This window comes from Pantherophis guttatus, chromosome 2 (assembly GCF_059756535.1).
Source record: "Pantherophis guttatus breed Tessera chromosome 2, ASM5975653v1, whole genome shotgun sequence".
Classification (NCBI taxonomy): Eukaryota; Metazoa; Chordata; class Lepidosauria; order Squamata; family Colubridae; genus Pantherophis; species Pantherophis guttatus.
This window is the reverse complement of record NC_142064.1, coordinates 274,603,627-274,620,430: the sequence shown is the minus strand read 5'-3', so window position 1 is coordinate 274,620,430 and position 16,804 is coordinate 274,603,627. Positions and strand designations below refer to the sequence as shown.

The following is a 16,804-nucleotide window of genomic DNA, read 5'->3' as shown; positions in this document are numbered from 1 at the left end:
GGTGGCCTGCTTCCCCCTCTAACTCAATCCCCCAGTTCTCCCTTCTATGTCAAGGTGTACATCTCAATTTACTTTCTCTCCAAACAAGAATCTTTCTGACAACTGACTGAGATAAACTAGGAACACAGGGATACCCAACCACCTCTTTCAAGATCTTGGCAGTCTTGGGAGGGGGATCACACACAGCCTCAGAGATGTGAAGGCCAAAGAGCTCCACTACCATGGAACACATCCCCAAAACCAGAAGAAGGGAATCCATCTCCCTTTCAGGTGAGTGTGGCACCGAATTGGAGTTGTGGTCATCCAGCAGCCTGAAGAGCTGGCAGCAGAGTTGACAGTGAGGAGGCTGGAGAGGAAAATGGGCCAGTCCTGGAGTCAGGGGAAGGCCCAGATGAGGGTTCTGTGTTGGAGGCAGATATGGGGCCAGGGACATCTGGGAATGATGAGCGGACTCCGGAGCCTCCAGAGGCAAATAGCAGAGAGGCAGAGGAACAGGAGGAGCCTGTTCCTAGTGCATGCATGCGAAGAGCTGCCAGAAGGCAAAAGCAGCTAAAGCAAAAAGGACGACTCGGGAGTAATGCCAGGAGATGATTGGCCCTTCCCAGAAGTCTTAAAAGAGCAGCAACGGCTCTTGGGATCTTTGTAGGAGAGCAACATTGCTACATTTGTTTCTTGTCAGCATCTCCTGCTTCGGAACTTTTTCCAAGAAAAGCCTTTGGCAGGGTGCCAAAGAAGACAAACTTTGATGATAAGGCCAAAGGACTGTTTATGAAGAATTTGTTTTGGACTTAATTTGGACTAAGCTGAGAATGAAGTAATTCTCAGTGTTCAAATAAAATATGTTTGTTTAGGACTGATTGTGTCTGGACCATTTGGGCCTAGGTCACAACAATTGCTGTCAAGGGGAAAAAAGATCTATTAGCCCTATATCTTTCTTCGTATTAATACAATGATATAATCCAAAAATATTCAGTGTCCTCAACCTTGAGTGGCACCAAACTCCATGGTTCTGGGTGACCTTACTCAGCAGTCTCTGGAGAAAAGAGTCCATATTGAAGGATAGCCGAAGTCAACAACATGGGTGTTGAAATGCTGCATTTCTCTCTGGCATCATTTTCTGGATAGGAAAGACCACAACCACTAAACAACACTGCCCTCAGGGGTATATCTGTAATTTTTCACTAACATGCTGTATATCAGGAATAAGTTCAGGGTCCCCAGAGGAAAAGTTGCTTCTCACTGTAATTATCACCATCCTGCTCTTTGAGATGTCTCCTTCTACTTCTCTAGTGACTGCCTTTGATGTCATCATCAGACTGAAGAAGTGTGGAGGGCATCAGAAAAGCATAAATGCTTTCGGTCACACTTTGTGTTATGTGAATTTTAGGACAGGCAGGGACTATGCTGTTAAATGTACTTTTCTCTCCTTTCCAGCTGAAGCCTGGTTTGTCTCTTAATTCTTCAGGGCTCTTAATTCTTCAATTCTTTTTGTTCTTGTTTAGAAACAGGAAGGGAATTGATTCAGCCTAATGAATTATGAACCTCCTACTTCTGCTTCTGATGCTACTGCTGCCCCAGCCAATCTCTGGGAAGCTTAGAATGAAATGTCCACTGACTCTCGAACACCAGGATGGAGAAAAACCATGGAGCTATTACAGACCAGGAGACCATCTCATTGCTGTTATCACCACTGGAACAAAAATATCTCCCGTTATGTTCCCATTCAATGCAGCTCCTTCTAGTCAGTCTAACTCGTAAGTCATTCAGGATAATGGAGTTGCATTCCCTCCATTTATAATTCTAACACCTCATTTTTCTTCCTTATTCCACTTATTCCAGATGGATATGGCAGCACCTCTTCTGTCTAATTTCCTGAATCATTTTGATTTCCATGCTTTCTTTGTCCACATTATTTTCCTCTCCCTGTTCAATTCTGAATTCATGACTTGAATGCTGATTTTTGTTTAAATTAGTGATTCTTGTAGTTTCCCCCTGCCCAGCTCAGTTCAAATACATCTACTCATGACAAAAAAAGACAAAGTGGCTTAGATTGAAAAGAAGTATTTTGTTAGTTCTGTTGATGATGATAATAACATGATCATATTTACAGCAGTTTGTAAGAGTTTATGTAATGCTCATTGAAAAATGCTATGCTTTATTTTGATTAGTCAAGCAAAAATATCTCAAAAATATAAAATATATTTTGCTATTCATGATGATAAAAATGAACATTCTTTTACAGTAGCATATCTTCTGATCGGTCTAAAATGCTACGCTTTATTTTCACTATTCAAGTGGTCAATAAGAATTCCCAGCTCCTGCAAAATCTCACATTTGGCTACAACATCCATGACAACTATCTGAACACTATTGGCACTTCAGATGCCTTGCTGGACATGCTCTCCACTGGAGAAGCCAATGTTCCCAACTACAGCTGTGGAAGGAAGGACAACCTTTTGGCTCTTGTTGATGCAGCTGTCAGGGACATCTCCATCCAGATGTCAACATTAGCAGACACCTACAAAGTCCCACAGGTTTGTGTGTGTGCCTTTCTATCTAGTAAAAAGAGTGAATCGGTAGGGTGGGTAAGCAATAAATTCAACCATATCCATTCTAGGGCATTCAAGAGTTGCTTTCCTCTGTGGCCAGTGTAGGTATATTGTCTAGTGATGGATGGGATTGATACTGGGGAGGGGAAAAGCAGCAAAGCAGCCCTATCATCTCATGACACCATCCCCGTTGCTTTGGGGGCTTCTACTGCACACCTGTGAAAATAAGGAGAAGGTCAAAATCCTTACATTAAAACAACATATAACCTTTGTGGACAGAATTTAAAAATCTTAAATAAAATATGGCTCTTTATTTGAACAAAACAATTCAGTTGAATCTGCAAATGTGCGTCTGATTTCAGAAAAAAAGGGAGTGAGCAAGAAATATCATTTGCATTCTTTATTCTTATTTTTTTATTACTTCCTTTCTTTTCTTGTATTTTTTATCTGGTCTTGCTAAAATTCTGTCTGTAATATTAGCTAATCAGGAATACAATATTCTAATACCTTGATGAGAAAAAAATTGGATTTATTGAAATAATGACAGCATTCTTTATTGCTTTTTCAGATCAGTTATAACATTGTTTCAGAGGCTCTGAGTGATAAAAGTCAATTCTCATTTTTTTACCGGATGCTCCCCAAAGAAGGGTTCCACTACCCAGGAATTGTCCAACTGCTCCTCCATTTCAGATGGACCTTGATTGGTCTCTTTGCTTCAGACACAGAGAAGGGAGAGAATTCCATGAGGACATTGAGTCCTATGCTGGTCAGGAATGGAATTTGTGCTGTTATATCACAACAATTTTCAACAGCTGGACATACAGGACCCCTCAGGGATGCCATTTCCAAGTGGAGACAAGTCAATGTCTTTGTTCACATCGTAGAGTATTTTTCTGTTTGGGACAGAATTCATCTTTTCCATTCAACACTTAAAAGTTTGCCAGAACCCATTGAAGGGAAAGTCTGGATAATTGCAGGCCTTGGGGAATCGCAAATAAAAAGACACGTATTCCTGAAATATGTCCATAGTGTTTGGACCTATGGCTTACAATGGAGAAAAAGGCAAAATGACAGTTCCTTCGAACCAGATCTCTCTGTGCAACCACAGTTTGGAGATCAATCTTTTCTCTGTTCTTTTTCAGAAGACATCATTTCTGTCAAAGGCCGGAGAAGATGTACTCAGAAATCTCCACTGAAGACCAAAATGGAAAGAAATTGGATTTCGTACCGATATAACTACCATATTTACTCTTTGATGAATACTCTGGCCCATGTCTTGAATGCTGCGTATTCCTCCATATCCAAAAGGAGAAGAAAAGAGGGAGAAGAGAAGCTGGGTACTCAAAGGCTGCAGCCATGGCAGGTATGGGGTCCTGACTAAGATCCATCAAACTTACTTTCTTTGGATAAGGAATACAAAGGAGAAAAGGAAACTATCTTAACCTTTTTGTGCTTCAAAAGGCCAACAAGTTTGTTATGATTTGTTATATTGATGGCATGCTTATTTGTTATATGAAAAAAAAAGTGGATAAAGTGTTTAAGGGTCATATACTCAGAAATGCATTGTTGAGGGTTTGGAAAAAGTACCAATACAAGCTAAACTATAAGATACCCATATGGGCAAATCCCAGACATGCAATAGAAAATATAAGTATAGAACAAAAAATAAACGTGATTACTTATAAAGAGCTTCTTTTTTTGGAAAGGAGTAAGTTGCAATTGAAATCTTTAGATGAATTAAAAGAAAAAGGGATAATTTATACTTGGTTTCAGTATGGTCAGCTTCAAGCTAGATGGAGGGAAGATCAAAAATTTGGTGTTATGCAAAATGAGGAAAATCTGGTGAAACAGATTAGAGATCAAAGCCAGATGCATATTAAAAGGTTGTATAATGCATTATTGGAAATAGATTCAGAAACAGAATTGGTTAAGGATTGTATGATAAAATGGGCACAAAACTTTCAGGAACCAGTGATGATGGAAATGTGGGAAAAAATTTGGGTCAGAAATGTTAAATTTACGCAAGCACAAAATTTGAGAGAGAATTTTTATAAAATGTTTTATAGATGGCACTTAGATCCTAAAAAAATTATCATGTATGTATCCTAATTTGCAAGATAAATGCTGGAGATGTGAATGTAATGATGCAACCTATTATCATATATGGTGGATATGTAAGAAAATCAAGGCATTTTGGATAAAAATCTCGGTGGGTGATGCAGAATATTCTGAAAAGAAGGTTGAAATTTACTCCTCAATTGTTCCTATTGGGTATAACTATGGACTGTACAGTATCAGAGACTAAGTTGATTTTGAATCTAATATCAGCAGCTAGGCTGTTGGTAGCACAATATTGGAAGAAGGACTCTTTGCCTACTATTGAAGAGTGGATATTGAAAGTAACAAACCTAGCAGAAATGGCGAAAATCTCAGCGTACTTGAAGGACTATACACAAAAAAGATATGTATCGGAATGGAGAAGATGGATTGACTATATTCAAAATAAGTATCAGAGAAGAAAATATCTAATAGCTTATGAATGAATGTTAAGTATTAGAAGTATTTTGTTATCTATAGTGGAGTTAAGGTTTCAGGGGGGGAGTTAGTAGTCCGAGGATAAGTAGGTTAATCTAGTTTATGATTGTTAAATGAAACACCTTGTATTTTGCTCTGGAAGTCAGGGGGGGAGGGTGGGGGGAGGGGAGAGAAGGGGTGGGGGGAATATGGGGGGGAATTTTTATTTTTTGTAAAACTTTTCAATAAAAAAATAAAGGCCAACAAGTTTGGTCCATCTAATCACTTGTGGATAATTTTCCAAAGAGTGGGTACCATGACATTTATATTTTGATATTAAACAGTTTTAATTTTATAAAATATGTATGCATTTTAAGTAAATTCCTATCTTTATAAATTTGTGATTAGCATTTTAGAGTTGTATGTTCATACATTTGAAGGAGACCCTAGCACCGTGATGGCGAACCTATGGCACACGTGTCAGAGGTGGCACGCAGAGCCCTCTCTGTGGGCATGCACACTGCTGGCAGTTGATCTTTAGATTTCTGGCACACAGCTAGTCTTCACGCATGCCAGACCCCCGGAAACCCGAATACCAGCTGGCCAGTGCACATGTGCTTGCTGGAAACCAGAAAACCAGGTGGCCGCCTCTTGTGTATGCCGGCCAGCTGGTCTTCGAGTTTCTCGGGCTGTGGCGTGTGCTCTGGTTTGGGCACTTGATGCCAAAAAGGTTCACCATCACTGATACAGCATAACCCTTTCTGTCTGCAGGAATCCCAGTTAAATCTTCTCTAAGTGATGGCTGTTTTGCATTAAAACAATCAGTGAAGGGATTGGTTCAAGGGATCAGCTGTAAAATTCTTCCGCCTTTTAGGATGGTTTTCATTCAGCCAGAATCTCCCCTTGATTTCAAGGGCTTTATGAATTAACTTTTCATTTGTTTGTTCAATTTATATGTGATCCAGTTTAGAATGCTCCATATACCCTAGCAATTTCATCAATTATTTATTTTATCAATATTTACATGATTGACAAATTTTGCTGGACCTTTCTTTTTCCCTTTTGAGGACAGTGATAACACTTGTAGTCCTAACTCAGGTTATTTGCAAGTGAGACAACTGTAGCAGAAAGACTCAAATCTGAAAATACAACAACAACATCATGGGATAGAAAAACCAAGGTTTCTGCTTTTAACATTCCTGGATATTTCTCTTCTAGTTCCATCCATTTCTGAAGAAGAATGAGTTTTGCAATCTTTCCCACATGAAACTGTACTTGGACCAAAATGGTGATGTGGCAGGAGATCTGAACATCATAAGCTTAATAGTTCTGTCCAGGGAGGATCCCGTTAGAAAGCAAGTGGGGAGTTTTGAAAGACAGAGATTTACTATCAATCCAGATGCTCTTTCACAGCTAAAGTTGCTCAATAAGGTGGGTGAAACATTGGTGTCTTTTCTCTGTTTTCCAAAGCCTTGAGAGACTTTTCAAGTGGCTAAGCCTATGCACCAATACAGGGAGAATTGAATGTGGGGAATAGAACCCTTATAATTTTCTTAAAAGGCTTGGGACGCTTCAGTACAATTGGCAAGGTATCTTTCGGATGCTGTAATATAGAACACTGTTTCAAATTGATTCAGCCGTGTCCTATACGGGTTGCTAGGTGATAATGCTTTAAGACGTATGGCTATTGTTTTTTTTTTTTTTAAATTCTTTCATCATACATATTTTATGAACAGAGTTCACATCTTATACATCATATACATAATCAAAATCATCATTATAATACTTCTTAATCTTCTTATTTTTTCCAATATTTATCTCTTTTGTGTAATCCTTTATCCCAAATTTATCATTTTTCTCCATATCTTTTTTTTTTAATTTTATTGAAATTTATTATATTACAATACAATACAATCAATCAGACAGTGTTATTTTTATACACAGGTTAGATTGATTCTATCTTTACATTTCATCCTTCCGTATTCCTATATGCATCTTAAAATTTGTATTAACTTTTATCTATTCTTTACTTGATTATCAATCCACCTGTACCAATCATCCCACATTGTATAATATTCTGAGTCTTCTTTCTTGTTCAATTCTAACGTTAATTTGTTCATTTCGGCACATTCTAGAACTTTCTGAATAATATGTTCCTCTGATGGTATATCCTTTCCTTTCCAATACTGGGCATAGGCTATTTAGTATTCCCAGGAGAAATTTGTCAGGTATCAATTCATTTTTTTCATTAATTACTTCTTGTAGCCAATTCTGAATTTTTCTCCAATACCTTTTCACTTTGGGACAGGACCACCACATATGAAAGAAGGTATCTTGGTGACATCCACACTTCCAACACTTGGGGCTTACATTTGGATAGATTTTTGCTAATCACGTGGTCACTAGGTGCCATCTATATAACATTTTATATTGATTTTATTTGTATGTTGCCGCTAATTTATGTTAATTTATGGTTTCTATTCCAGATTGTCTCCCATTCATCCAAATTTATATTATATCCAATATTTTTGGCCCACGCTATCATTGGCTCTTTTACTACCTCTTCCGCCCTATTGAATTCTAATAAATAGTTATATAATCTGGATAATACTTTTTTTTTTCTGGGCCTGTCAGTAATTTGTCTAATCTATTTGTTTTCATCTCAATGCCAAATTCTTTCTTATCTTTTTTGTACCTAGATTGAATCTGCAAGTATGGCCACCTAGGTATTGATTAGTTTTGAGATTTCCTTGGTTATTTTTCTCCATATCTTATTATTTCAACTTCTTCCATATTAATCCCCCCCTCCATTATTTTTTATCATTTTCAATTTTATATTTGAATAACATCACTTTGCGCCTTATATTTCTTCTCAATGACAATTGCTCCAGTTGTTTACCATCTTTCTTCATTTCCGGAAGAGTCTCTCTAATTCCTTTTTCTCATTCATTAATAATAATACAGTCATCTTAATTTACTTTATTATCAAAATTAATAATATGATTAAATTATCTATTTTCCCCTTTCCATCTGATGTGGTTTATCACCAACATATTCTATTTCTTCAATTTTGCAAAAAGAAACATTTTCATGTTTTCAACATTATTATTTTCTATACAATTAACATTTTAAATATTCATTTTAATTACATTGTTATCAAAATTAATAGTATTGTCCCATTACCTATTTTCACATTTCAGTCTATTAGAAATTAATGTAAACAAATTCTATTCAGATTAAGAGAGTTACCTACATCTGCCCCTACGTAGGATCAAACTTCCAACCTCTTGATTGTGAGGCAAGAGCTCCACCTCTAGGTCACAGAAGCTGGGCTTCATTTATCTTTATCATATAATCACTTATAATCATTTTCCATCATATCTTATTTTTTCAATTTCTGCCATGTTATTCTCACATATTTCTTTATCAATTCATTAATGCTTTCATCTAGCTAACATCACAGTGTATCCAGGGCCGGATTTTCCTATAGGCTAACTAGGCTTCAGCCTAGGGCCTCAAGATCAAGAGGGGCCTACATTCAAATTGTTAGCAAAATTAAAATTACACTTTCACTATAGGTAAAAGGGCCTCATAAGTGGAATAGCCTAGGGCCTCTTTTCATCTAAATCCGGCCCTGAGTGTATCCTATACTTCTTCTCTCTTGCCACTACTATAACAATTAAAATTTCATTCTAATTTAAAAAGCTTTAAAAAACACCATTATTATTATATTGTCTACTTTCCCATTCCCATTTATTAATCTATTTTATGTATATTTGCTAATGTTTACCTCATCATCTCATTTTTAACCATCATCTCGAAATCTTTTTAACATCCCTCTTTCTAATAGTTTATTGCACGACCGTTTATCTTGCTCTAATTTCTCAATTCTCTTTTTTTCCTCTTCTTTTTATATATGTTACATTTCTTCTTCTGGCTCCTTTTATCTTTTTTTTTTGTTGTGTTGTTTGAACTTCCCTTACTAAAGTTTTCCCTTGTCTCTTCCAGATATTCTCCTTTTTGCCTTTTGTCTGTTTCTGTTTTAGGGGGGATTTTTCCCCTTTCCTCTCTGCTCTTTTAACTTTCCCAAACATTTCTGTGAAATTTTCTATCTGATTTCTATTTTTTAATACTTGCTCTTCAACATTATTAATTTCTTGCTTCTCATTTAAATTTTTCTCTTCCAACTCCTCTTCCTTTTCTTTTTCTGTATTTTAAAATGAATTTTCCATTTCTTTTTGGCCTATTAAAGATTCACGCATGCTTTTAAGCATAAAAAGTAACTCTTCATACGTCTGCAACTCCATTTTGTAACAATTTAATACCTCCCCAATTATTTCTCTATGAACTTAACCAGAATTTAAGATCTATATAGTTTTCTTGTATCTCCGCTTCTTTGCTTCTTTCCTTCTTTGATTATTCCTTTTATTCTTTAAAATTAAAATGTTATTCTCAATTATTCATTATTATTCAAATTCAGCAACAGTCAAATCCCATTATGAAGCTGTCTTCCAGAAGAGAAGGAAAATAAAACAACCACCTAGATGTAAAACACAGTCACTCCTTAAACGTTTAAATTTAAATTTATGTAATTTTCTTAAATCTCCTTTTCTCCTTTTCTTCTTAAAATATTCCTTTGTTCTTCAAACAGCTGCTTCTATTTGAATACAGTATCACAGTACTTTTTCTTTTCTCCAGCAGATGGCACTCTCAGTTTCTACATGTTGCAAAATAGTCTTTTAAATCCAATTGTTTATCAAAATATTCAGTAATTTTTCAAAACCTCTTATAATTTGTTATTTTTCTTCCAAACATCGTTTATTCCCTTTTAAAAACATTTTGCTTTTTCCCAATTTTCCAAATCCAAGACTTTCTCTTAGATTCTTTATGTTATAGTCCACGCTTTCTCTTTTTTCTGCATTTGTGTTTTTTCTCCCCAAGTGCCAGATAGCCACTAATCCAAATTCAGGGATTCTTTTAAGACTTCAATTCCCGTTTTTCTTAGCTTAAATTGGCAGTTATCTCACCCAGTTCTGGCACTCCATCCAAATGCCATTTCTGCTCAATTCTTCGGTCCAATTGTCCCAGCTTCAAAGCGGCCAACATAAGATGGTCGCCGCCCCCACTGCCGCTTCGGGAGAGCTGTTCCTGTTCCAGCAAGGAAATTGCCAATTCCTCGCGGTCCACAAAACACCTCTCCTTTCTTCACCATCCCTACAAGATGGCTATGGCTTGAAAGCCTCCCACCAGTGGTTCATCTGGCTGGATTTTGCGTGGCCCGCTATTTTCCAGTCCGTTCCCGCTGTGATATCAATCGGCTGGACATATGGCTATTTTGTGTTCCCTGTGCAACTGGTATCTGTATAAAACAGATATACAGATTATGTATATCTACTGGAGATTTAAGTGCTGATAGCATCAACCTATCTTATTTCCTTGCCTAAGATTAGCCCAGGTTCCCAGTGAAGTGAAAGAGGCAAGGATAACTCTAATCAAGACTAGACATGCTTCCTGTTGACACCATTGGGAAATATGCTTTGGCATTCAGGTTTAGCTTATCATGGCTGGGCAAGTTTATATTTTTAAATAGATCATACTGGTCAGAATTTTCCATACTTGTCTTTCATGCCTTGGGATAGAAGAAAAGGCCTTCTGCTCCTAGGGAGAAGGTCCAAAGCTTTCCATTCAAAAGAAATCATAATGACTGTTCTGATGTTACGTGATGCAGAAAAGTGAAGCACTGAAACAAGGATTGACCCAATTTCTACCATATATGGGGGATTTCTACCAAATGTGGTGGGAATGCCCAAAGGCAAAAAAATATTGGAATTTAATAAAGAATTGGCTTGAAGAAATTTTATTAATAAAATAGAAGTTAAGCTGGAATTTTTCCTCTTGGGAAAGACAGAGGGTAAATATAAGAAAGATATAAATTATCTATTACTGCATATACTCAAAGCGGCATGGATAGCCTTTGCTCAGAAGTGGAAAGAGAAAGATACCCCAACTGAAGAGGAAATAATATTAAAAATTCTTAACTGCACAGAAATGGATAGACTTACCTTGGAGCTCAAGGATAAATGTGAAACACAGTACTATATAATCTGGAAATTTTTTTACGAATGGCTAGATAAAAGGAAGATAGCTGAGACAAAAGTGTAATGTTAGATGAGAAATATATACGTTATGATAGGTAAATATGTATGTAAATTGCATAGATAGGTACAGGTATAGATTAATAGACAAATATGTATAATTGTATAGAAATATCATATAGATTATTAGTATGATGTTATGTATAAATAACATAAAAGGTTAAAGAACTATGTTATAATATTAAAATTAATATAATTTGTATTAGTTTAAAGTATTTGAAGATATTTAGAACCAGTGATGTCATATCTATGTCCGATGTTTTTAATTTTGAATGATTAATAAAAAACTTTTAAAAAAAAGGATTGACCTGAAGAAAAGCCCTTCCTCATTTTGGAAGAAATGAAGGACAATTTTTTTTTTTGGCGGGGGAGAGTTACTTAGATTTGGCCTTTAGTTTATCACTTCATATGAAACATCCTTGAATGTAATTGTTTATCTTGATTGTCAGCTACCTTAAGTCTTCTGGAAAAAAGGAGACTCCATATTTAACCAATAATAAATGTAGCTCTGTCTTTTCATGCTAACTGGTGTCTCCTAATGGTGGTTGTTCAACAGAAAAAAACCTTTTTCTGAAAACCTTGCTTGACCCTGTCAGAGGGTTCATATTCATGTCACATGTGATACAGCAAAAAATGCCTGATTTTTGAGGGTCATGTTCTCATGTAGAAGTGGGCTTCACATTCTGTCACCACCAGTTCACCCAGCACCGGAAATGTGAGTGTGCGCTCCACATGCGTGAGACATCAAACAACATGGCAATTCACTCACGTGCAATGTCCACGCATTCGTGCAACATCAAAACCACAGCGATATAGGACAGGATTGCGCCTGGGTGGGTGGGCAGACCCACCCGCAGATGGCTACTACCGGTTCACCCAAACCAGTCCGAACCGGCTGAATATCAGCTCTATTCTCATGACTAACCTCCATTTCATCTCACTGTAGTTCTAGAAACTAGGCAGTCAGTTTTAGTCTTAGTTCACCATCATGATGGCCATATAAAATTAGCAAATAAACATAAAAATAAACAAAGAACAGATGACAACCCAAATTTGTAATGAAGTTTTCCTTTATTGGAGGTGGTTCTGGACCACTTTTGAATGGGGATGGCCTTGCAATGATACATGTAGTCCAGAAGAAATCTTTCCAGTTCCAACCGGTCACACGTTTCTTCATCACAGTTTTATTCTATTTTAATAAATTTAGTAAAATTAAAAAAAAAAACAATAAACTTTTTAGAATAAATTTCATTCTAAACTTTAATATGAATACAGCATCTCACTTTAAATTCATGGGTAAATGAAGAAAGGAGTAGTGCATGGTAATATAATCATATGGTTGTATTTATATATGTGTATGAATGTATGTGTATGTGTATGTGTATGTATGTATGTGTGTGTATGTATGTATGTATGTATGTGACACTAATTGTCACTTTATGGTTAAATCATTTCTCAATTGCTTAGGTCCAGAATTTATTAAGTAGAAATGTCCTGTATTGCAAAGAGATATTCTAGCAGCAAAAGGGAGAAATTAAATGAAGAATCTGTCAGTAGTTGTATCTCCTGCAACATTGAGAGTTACTTAAAACGTTCTTTTTTACCTAAGTGAAGTCCAGCAACTAGCTGACTAATGTTCATGTCTACCTCCATTTTTCATTAAGGGTTAGTTCTAACATATTTTGTTTGGTATTCCTGGTTTTCCTGCTTAGTCTTTGCCTCGGTCCAAATGTGTGGAAAATTGTCATCCTGGATTTTTCAAGCAAGCTCGAAAAGGAGAGCCAGTATGCTGCTATGACTGTATTCCTTGTCCAAAAGGGACCATCTCCACTCAGGAAGGTGAGTGACGCCAAAGAAAAGGCTACTAGATTCATCCAGAGCATTTTGATCAATGTTTAGTTTAGTTTAGTTTATTTGATTTGTATACCACCCTACTCCCGAAGGACTCAGGGCGGTGAACAGCCAAACAATAAAATACATAAATACAAAAAAATTAAAAAATCAGATAAAATCAAATTAAATCATTTTGGCCCGGACAGATTAAAACACCCCAATAGTTTAAAAACAGATTAAAATTTACATATTAAAAGAGGGAGGAGATTAGACCAAGCCCACTTGATGGAATAAAAAGGTCTTCACAGCGCAGCGGAAGGTGCGCAGATCCGGGATCCTCCGTATCTCTGGGGGGAGCTCATTCCAGATGGTAGGTGCCCCCACAGAGAAGGCTCTCCCCCTAGGGGCCGCCAGTTGACATTGTTTGGTTGACGGCACCCAGAGGAGTCCCTCTCTATGAGAGGGTACTGGCTGGTGGGAGGCTATTGGTGGTAGTAGGCGGTCCTGTAGATAACCAGGTCCTAAGCCATGGAGCGCTTTAAAGGTGGTAACCAAAACCTTGAAGCGCACCCGGAAGACCACCGGGAGCCAGTGCAGCTCACGCAGGAGAGGTGTCACATGGGAGCGCCATGACGCTCCCATTACCACCCGCGCGGCGGCACTCTGCGCCAGCTGGAGCCTCCGGGTGCTCCTCAAGGGGAGCCCCATGTAGAGAGCATTACAATAGTCCAGGAGGGAGGTGACGAGGGCATGAGTGACTGTGCGTAAGGAGTCCTGATCCAGAAAGAGACGCAACTGGCGAATCAGGCGAACCTGATAAAAAATCCTCCCTAAAATGCACATTTTTAAATGTGCATTTAAAAAGAGACATCTAAGGTTAACAATTTTGTGGTTCTCAATTTTCAGGGTTCCCAATTTCTTCCCTAAAGGGAGGAATAAGAAAAAGATTTTGAGGGATGAGGCAGGAAGAGATAGAAGACCATGGTGGATCATACAAGTCAACATGCACCAGAGGAAATTTCTCTTTTCTTGCCAGTATGGAGATGTCCTCTAAATAATGAAATACAAATAGTTACAACAGCAACAAAAAAGGGATATAGTTGTGGTTCTAATAGGAAAGCTGTATTTCCATATTGCTATTAAAAGGAAACCAATCTAAACAGAAATCAGGGAAAAAAGAGAACCAACTATGCAATTGTATTTATTTCATACGGTGTAACAGAATACAGCATTAATACAGAAAGTTAGCAGAAAGAGCATATAAAATGTGCATCAAAGTATAAAACAGCAGAGCAGTAAATTATTTAAAAAATGCATAATAGGAATGATGGGTACAATTATGAATAAAATTAAATTATGTATGAACAGTTACTAGAGTGGCTAAACCTATTGCTGGATATGTGGACCATTTAGCCATTGGGCAGCAATGCCCTTGAGATGATGTATTTCAAGCAGAGATCCAGAGAACCTTCTGAGGGGGCATTCCGTCCTAACATGATATAAAGTTAGTGGGATGATCACACAGTCACAGTTAGTATTGTCAACCTGCCCCTTTGGGTTTTTCAATATTGGCACCTGCCATGGTTGGTCAATATCATCTGACATCCAAAGAAGATCTTTCTTGAAAGGTGAAAAGAAAAGAAATATTACTTTCTCTTTTCTCAGATACTGAAAAATGCACCAAGTGCCCAGATGATCAATATCCAACCGAGAGCAGAGTCCAATGTATCCCGAAAAGAATAACCTTCCTCTCCTATGAAGAACATCTGGGCATCATCCTGGTGTCCATTGCCCTACTCTTGTTCCTATTCACAGGATTCATTTTAATCATATTCCTTAAATACCTAGAAACTCCCATTGTCAAAGCCAACAACCGGGACCTCTCCTACATCCTCCTGGTCTCCCTTTTGCTTTGCTTCTTGTCCTCCTTTTTCTTCATTGGACGACCAAGGAAAGCCACCTGTCTTCTCCGACAAATGGTGTTCAGCATTGTCTTCTCAATAGCTGTGTCATCTGTGTTGGCCAAAACAATCACAGTGGTGCTGGCCTTCCTGGCCTCAAAACCTGGGAATAAAATGAGAAGATGGTTGGGGAAGAGCTTGGCCAACTCCATCATCCTTTCTGGTTCTGCTGGCCAAATTTTCATCTGTGCTTTATGGCTGGCAATTTCTCCCCCATTCCCTGACTCTGACCTCCACTCCCAGCATGGAGCGATCATCCTTCAATGCAATGAAGGCTCTGTCACCATGTTTTATGTTGTCCTTGGCTATATGTGTTTCCTAGCTGCCATTTGCTTCTCTGTAGCTTTCCTGGCCAGGAATCTCCCTGGGGCCTTCAATGAAGCCAAGCTGATCACCTTCAGCATGCTGGTCTTCTGCAGTGTTTGGATCTCCTTCTTGCCCACCTACCTGAGCACCAAAGGAAAGTCCATGGTGATTGTTCAGGTCTTCTCCATCTTGGCCTCCAGTGCTGGACTGCTGGGCTGCATCTTCTTCCCAAAGTGCTTCATTATTATCCTGAGGCCAGATCTAAACACTAAGGAACATCTCATGATAAAAGTAGAGAAATGACAGTGAAATTGTTTCTTAGGCTTATCACATTTAATTTTTTCATTGCAGTTATTGGTGTTTTGTATTCTTCCTTTGAATCAATGTGACAATTAAGGCTATTTAAAACTGAAGGAAATAAACATATGAAGAGTATAATGTTAATGACATTAAATTCCAACATAATCATCAATTAGTAAAATAAACCAATTAGTAATAGAATTTGTCATACATCCAGGAATGAACAAGCTCAGAAATAAGACTCTCCTTCCAATGGGATTTTATCTTCTTTCCAGTTTTGTGCAAATACAATTCTAGCCGCTGTTATTATATGAATAATCAAATATGTATGTTCTTTGGTGTATTATTTTTTTGCTGTTAGCCGCCCAGAGTCCCTTGGAAGTTGGGTGGCATAGAAATTCGATAAATTAAATTAAATTAAATGTATCTTCTTTACTATAATTCTCTGGTAAAATTCCCAGTAAGAATATCTCTGCTTTTAACTCTATATGTTGCTGCAACATTCCCTCTAACCATGTTTGTATTTTCATCCAATATTATTTTGATTTTTTACACAATCACCACATGTGATAGTATGATCCCGGCAAGTGGTGACATTTCCAACACTTAGCTGATTTATCTTTAAACATCTTAGCTAATCTTTCTGGTGGCACATGCCATCTATAAAACATCTTATACAGGTTTTCTTTATAGGCTGTTGCCATTGTTAATTTATAATTTCTTACTCAAAGTTGTTGCTATTTATCCAATTCTATGGTGTATCCAAAATTCTTTGCCCATGCTATCATTGTTACTTTTACTTCTTCGTCTTCTAACTAATACACAATAAATAATTATAGAGTTTCTTAATCATTTTCTCATCTGTTCCTGTCAATATTTCATCCAGTTCTGATTTTCCCAAGTTAAAGTCATATTGTCTACGACCTGCTTCATATCTTGATTGTAATTGCAATCTTGTATACCAATCTATCTCGATCCCTTGACTCTCTAGTTCTTGTTTTTGTTTCGGCTCTCTCCGATCTGTCAGAATGTCTTTATATCTCACAATATTCCCCATGTTCACAATATTGGGATATGTCACTGCTTCTATTGTAGAAAGCCAGATTGGAATATTCAAATAATGTTTTTCTTTCACTCTCTCCCACACTGATAACAAACCATTTTTTAGATAATGACTCAGGTCGGC

General features: G+C 37.3%; 1 protein-coding gene across 1 annotated transcript; it reads left to right on the top strand.

Moving 5' to 3' along the window:
- The first annotated feature begins 3,048 nt into the window (after positions 1-3,048).
- Positions 3,049-16,467, top strand: LOC132709247 (vomeronasal type-2 receptor 26-like). Its single transcript, XM_087888185.1, has 4 exons — positions 3,049-3,912; positions 6,282-6,494; positions 12,931-13,057; positions 14,717-16,467. Exons 1-4 carry the CDS (start codon positions 3,181-3,183, stop codon positions 15,619-15,621), a joined length of 1,977 nt encoding a protein of 658 aa, XP_087744311.1. The 5' UTR covers positions 3,049-3,180; the 3' UTR covers positions 15,622-16,467.
- The last annotated feature ends 337 nt before the right edge of the window (positions 16,468-16,804 follow it).

Coding starts and splice junctions, on each gene's coding strand:
- LOC132709247 (XM_087888185.1), top strand. CDS start 3,181: ATGCTCCCCAAAGAAGGGTTCCACTACCCAGGAATTGTCCAACTGCTC. Junction 6,495..12,930: donor AGCTAAAGTTGCTCAATAAG/GTGGGTGAAACA, acceptor TTTCCTGCTTAG/TCTTTGCCTCGGTCCAAATG. Junction 13,058..14,716: donor GACCATCTCCACTCAGGAAG/GTGAGTGACGCC, acceptor CTCTTTTCTCAG/ATACTGAAAAATGCACCAAG.